We start from the raw sequence: 6,000 nt of genomic DNA on the forward strand, positions 1-6,000 counted from the left end.
TTCACTCATTTTTGCCCTCAGCCCCTAGGAGCACTTTGCAGGTCTCCCAAACCCTCTGCACACCAAATTTTGTGAAGTGGGCAGGGTTTCGGGAGGCCAAAAATGCTGTATTCAGTGTATAAGATACACCCAGATTTTCACCCGCTTTTTTGGGGGGGAAAAGTGCTTCTTATACTCTGAAAAATATGGTAACTTGGCGGCCTGGCTCGCCGCAACCAGCAGCAACCCAGGCTTCCCAATGCTCCTCAACCGGTTGTCAATGTCTAAAGCATTTCCATGACTACTATCAACTTGAGAAGGGGGGTGGAATGGCATGCATACTTTTGGCCAGAGTAAAAGTCTCATATTGCTGTACTGGGATGTGAATGCGCATGTCCAGAACCCTGCCATAACGTCCTGTTGGAGAATGTGATTGATGACCTCAGCCAGAGGGGAGAGGGGTAAAGGTCAGACACCATTAAGTGTGATTTAGTTTCAGCTACACAGAAGTCCGTGCCAAGATGTTAGTCCTAATAAATGAATGGTGTTTTTTTTTAACCTTGTCTCAGGGCTCGTAAATTAATTAGGGCAACTCTTGGAAACTTCACACCAGTTCTGTCAGCAGCGCATCCTGTTTTTGGTTTCTGCACATGCGCAAAAGCATTTTTTTTAGTATTGCGCATGTGCGTGGGCACGCGCAGTGCATCCCTGAGCGAACTGGCAGTAGTAGCAGCCAGAACCACCCCTGGCTGTGACCACCCTGGCCATGCTCCCACTCCCCACCCCAGCCCCCTGAGGACAACTGCAATACTGATATGGCCCTCAGTGAAATTGAGTTTGACACCCCTGTGCTAATGTGATTATTTCTGTTATAATTGTGCAGACTTGCATAATTGCATGTCAAAGAATTGCTAAAAGGATCACTCGCTACTTAACAGATGCTAATACTGTGGTAGCCTTATTTTTTTTTAATGGTTTTCTTACTTGAGTTCTAGGTTCAGCAATTGTTTCAGTTCCATCATAAGCAGGCGTTATCTTCATTCTATTCTTCACTGAGAGAGAGAGAGACAGATTTTTGACACGCAAAATTAACAAAATAGGACAAGGCATTCTACAGAACAGGAGATAGCAAGGATTTCTCTGGAGAATGGGAGGACCTTTGATTACCTCCTGAGGTATCCTGACTCAGATCTTCCTGAGAGAATCTGCTGAAAAACGTCTCCTGGAAGGGATTTGATGGATTCTTCCTTCCCTTGGGATCTCTGATCTCCATAGCAAAGGACTTGAAATAGGAGACAAGAGAAAAGAAGAATTAATGGACATCACACAATATAAAGTGGACCCTTGTCCCCCAAACACAACCTTTAAAACCCCCAATATCCATCAGGGAGGCTGAATAAAAAATGAATCGTACAATGCCCTCTAAGAATTCATGGCATATCTCTTCATATTATGAATGTCAGAGAAATCTGGGAAGGAGAGGTGAAGAATTCATATTTTTTAAATTTTCCTTCTGGGTTCTCATCTAGATGAAGGTCTCTCACCTGCAACTCGACCTGCTCCTTCTGCTCCTCCGACTGGCTCAGGAGGAAGCCTTCAGCCAGAGCCACTGCCTGGGAGCTGGTCTCTGCTCCACACTCCTGCACCCAGCTCTTCATCTCTGGGGGCAGAAGGAACATGAGTCGCTCCAGAACAACCAGGTCCACCATCTGGGCTTTGGTGTGCTTGTCTGGTCTCAGCCATCGCCTACAAAAGTGATGGAGTCGGCTGCAAAGTCCTCGGGGACCCTCAGCCTCCTGGTATTGGGAGCTCCTAAAATTCCAGGGCTGAACTTCTGAACGGATGATGGTTTCCTCCTCCAGGATCTCCTGCCTAGTTCTTGCCCAGATCTCTCCACAGGTCCCAGGCTGAACAGCAGAAGGGCCTTTTCCAGTCCTCTCAGTGGCTAAAGGTTGTGTTTCCATTCTTTCCCTATCTTGAAAAGTAACTCCAAATGGATCCAAGAAATCTTGTGGATCTCAAAATGCCTTTTCATGCATATGACCGATCCTGTATGCACTGGAAAGACGCCAGAAAGCCTTTCAGCTCTTTCCCATCCCAAGAGATAATTTTTGTATGCCAAGAAGTTCAAATGACTCCACTTTGTGTATCTGAGATGGAAAAGAAAATAAATTCCAAGAATTAGAAGGTGTAGATTTAACCATTGAAATAACATTCTTCCGCGTGCAATGAAACATTTTTCCGATGAGCTCTAAGGGTTAAGGAGAGTGAGTGCAAGGTCCTAGAGAGGCAAGCATTTGTGTTGTCAATTCCACAGGAAAGCTAGCCCTCCAGCTGTTCCTTCTCTTGGCCAAGGAAAGGATCCCCTAAGCCAGTGATGACTAACCTTTTTCCCATCACATGCCAAAAGTGGGGGGAGTGCAGGGGGGTCGTACACAAGTGTCCCCACACCCATATTTCCATGTGTGCGCTCCCCCCATGCATAGTTTAGGAACTGACTTCCGGTTTGGCATAGGGGCGGTTTTCGCCCTCCGGAGCCTTCAGGAGGCTTCCCGGAAGCCTCCAGAGGGTGAGAAATGGCCCTACAGGCAACCCGGAACTTCAGGCACTGACTTTTTCGCCCTCAGTAGGTTTCAGGGAAGCCTCCAGAAGGCTCTGGAGGGCAAGAAACAGCCCTATGGGCAACCCGGAAGTCAGTTTCCAAACTTCCAGGTTGCCCCTAGGGCTGTTTTTTGCCCTCTGGAACCTTCAGGAGGCCTAAAGCCTCCGGTGGGAGAAAAATGGCCCAACGTGCAAACGTAAGTCCATTCCCGAACTTCTGGTTTGCGCATTGGGTTGTTTTTCACCCTCCGGAGGCTTCTGGAGGCTTCCCTGAAGCCTCCTGAGGGCAAAAAGATCAGTTCCCGAACTCCCGGATTGCGCATGCATGATGGAGCTGACAGGGCAACACCTCGCGTGCCCTAACAAATGGCTCCGTGTGCCACCTGAGGCACATGTACCATAGATTCGCCATCACGGCCCTATGCAATGCAGCTTCTCATGCCAAGAGGGCAGAAAAGGAGCATTTTCCATGGGGGAAGGAAGGAGGCTGTCCTATCTCATCATGTTCTTGTTTCTTAATCATGAAGCTCATCTGAATTGGCTTGATGGGCTCCCCTCCTCCGGGAGGTCTTTGAGGCAAAAGGCATCCAGGGCCTGTACATGGAGATCAGGTATAGGTTGGCCAACTTGTATTTCGCAGCATTTTCTTAACAATTTCTCCTTGTAAAAAGCCCTTCCATTCCCCACCACCCAGTAAGAGCCAAAGAAGCTTCTTGGATGAGAAGTGAAACATCTTCAAAGAAAAACAAGAAAGTCCCGTTGTTTGTTGTAAAAGCACTTTTCGGACAACCATGACTGAGAATCTCGATAGACATTTTAGCTATTGAAAGCCAAATCTGGCCCTAACTTCTGCCTCAGTTTACCTTCCCAATAAGCAACTGAGTTGGAAGATCATTTAAAAGCCATTTATTAGGGTACTCTGATAAAGTCTCCACCTTCCTTTTGCCACAATTCCACATATTATTACCTTGTTGGTAAAGTACCTTTCAATGGTTCAATGTCAAACTCCAAACAGATTAATTCACATTGTTAAAGGTAAAAGTTCCCCTCGCACCTATGTGCTAGTCATTCTCTAGGGGGCGGTACTCATCTCCGTTTCAAATCTGAAGAGCCAGCGCTGTCCAAAGACGTCTCTGTGGCCCTGTGGCCGGTCCGGCATGACTAAATGTCGAAGGCGCACGGAGCACTGTTACCTTCCCACCAAAGGTGGTTCCTATTTTTCTACTTGCATTTTTTACATGCTTTCAAAATGCTAGGTTGGCAGAAGCTGGGACAAGTAATGGGAGCTCACTCCGTTACGCGGCGCTGGGGATTTGAACCACCAAACTGCTGACCTTTCTGATCAACAAGCTCAGCTTCTTAGCCACTGAACCCTTTATCACAATGTTAGGGATGGGGGGGCAGGGATTCCAAACTAGCCAACTAGCTGCCAAAAAAGCCAACACAGTTCTAGGCTGCATCAACAGAGGGATAGAATCAAGATCACGTAAAGTGTTAATACCACTTTATAAGGCCTTGGGAAGGCCACACTTGGAATCTGGCATTCAGTTCTGGTCGCCACGATGTAAAAAAGATGTGGAGACTCTAGAAAGAGTGCAGAGAAGAGCAACAAAGATGATTAGGGGACTGGAGACTAAAACATATGAAGAACGGTTGCAGGAACTGGGTATGTTTAGCTTAAGAGAAAGAAGGACTAGGGGAGACATGATAGCATTATTCCAATATCTCAGAGGTTGCCACAAAGAAGAGGGAGTCAAACTATTCTCCAAAGCACCTGAGGGTAGAACAAGAAGCAATGGGTGGAAACTAATCAAGGAGAGAAGCAACTTAGAACTGAGGAGAAATTTCCTGACAGTGAGAACAATTAATCAGTGGAACAGCTTGTCTCCAGAAGTTGTGAATGCCCCAACACTGGAAGTTTTTAAAGAAGATGTTGGATAGCCATTTGTCTGAAACGGTACAGGGTTTCCTGCCTAGGCAGGGGGTTGGACTAGAAGACCTCCAAGGTCCCTTCCAACTCTACTATTGTATTGTATTGTATTGTATTGCCCTTGTTGGGCCTTAAATCTTGTTAGCCATAAGTTACATAATCATGCAATGTGAGAGAAAGCTACTAGGCAGACTTTTCCTCTCTTAGGAAGACAAATCAGGAGAGGTTAGTATATCAGCATAACTGCAGAGCAGGCTCCCATCCTACAATAGGATTACTTTATAAATAATGCTTTTGCGCATGTGCAGAAACCAAAAACAAGATGAGCTGTATTTTCTGGAGTATAAGACGCACCGGAGTTTAAGACGTACCAAGCTTTTGAAGAGACAAATTTTTTAAAAAAGTTTTTGCACTCTGCAAACCTCCCAAAAATGGCCCATTTTTCACAAAAATGGGTCCGTATTTCCCCCCAAAAAAGGCATGAATAGCCTTTATGGGACTTGCAGAGTGCTCCTTTGGAGGTGGGGTCCCCCAAAAGGAGCAAAATTGGCAATTTGTCACAAAAACAGACCTGTTTTTTGTGGAAAAAAATTGCATGCATAGCCTTTAGGAGGCTTATAGAGTATTCCTGGGGGCTGGGGGGGGGATTGAGCAAAAAACAGCCCATTTTTCACTCATTTCTGCCTTCCCCAGCCCCCAGCAGCCTTCTGAAAGCCTTCTACAGGCTCTGGATGGCCATTTTGGTGAAGGGGTGGGCAAAGAAATGCTGTGTTCAGTGTATAAGACACACCCAGATTTTCAGCCTCTTTTTTGAATGAAAAAGGTGCGTCTTATACTCCGAAAAATACGGTATATGCAGCCACCTATAGCCAAAGGCAAAACTGGAACCTTCCATTACTTAAGCTGCAAAAGTATTTAATATTTCCACCTTCTTGATAATACCCAGAATAGGATCCTACTAGCTGGGAAGCTACATGAGAATGTATTCATCTTTTTTTGGATTGCTTCTGTGAAAAGAAAATTCCAATAGGAAACAAAGGCAACAACACAAGCAAAAATTCTTACTTTAAGATCAGAGGTTCATTGTTTCTAATGATTTGGAACATTAGAAATGAATAGACATTTTTTTAAAAAAATAGCAGCAATACACTGCATTAACCTATTAATGCAGAGGGCCAATGAGAAATAGCAAGTCCTACAAGGGCTGCTATAAATCAAAGATCTTGAACTCGTCTCCTTCATGCTGTTCTTCTAACCACATACATCGTTCCCAAGTTCACTAACTATCACTTTCTGTGAACACCTGTGTACATGACTTTCAATTTCTCATTTTCAACAGTTTCACTCTTCCTGTTTTAAACGAATCCATACAAGTGCATATTTTGCAAAAACGTATTTCACAAGTTATCAGCAGTTCAGCAGGATTACAAATATGTCTGGTAAATTTTGAAATCATCCTAGCTGAAAACTTCAGTTCATGTCTCTTTCTT

The 6,000-nt window shown here is 45.0% G+C and overlaps 1 protein-coding gene across 3 annotated transcripts in view; it reads right to left on the reverse strand.

The window, feature by feature from the left end:
* LOC309384787 (uncharacterized protein) overlaps positions 1–6,000 on the reverse strand; it is a 34,612-nt gene that overhangs the window by 21,869 nt on the left and 6,743 nt on the right. For all 3 annotated transcript variants that reach the window (XM_081938568.1, XM_081938569.1, XM_081938570.1), the window contains exons 2-4: positions 1,524–2,129; positions 1,147–1,261; positions 964–1,031 (exon numbers count right to left, since the gene is read on the reverse strand). In XM_081938568.1, coding sequence (XP_081794694.1) covers positions 964–1,031; positions 1,147–1,261; positions 1,524–1,943 — 603 coding nt within the window. In that variant the 5' untranslated portion in view covers positions 1,944–2,129. The remainder of the gene's footprint in view (positions 1–963; positions 1,032–1,146; positions 1,262–1,523; positions 2,130–6,000) is intronic.

The sequence above is a fragment of the Natrix helvetica genome, assembly GCF_964273705.1.
Source record: "Natrix helvetica genome assembly, chromosome: 1".
Lineage (NCBI taxonomy): Eukaryota > Metazoa > Chordata > Lepidosauria > Squamata > Natricidae > Natrix > Natrix helvetica.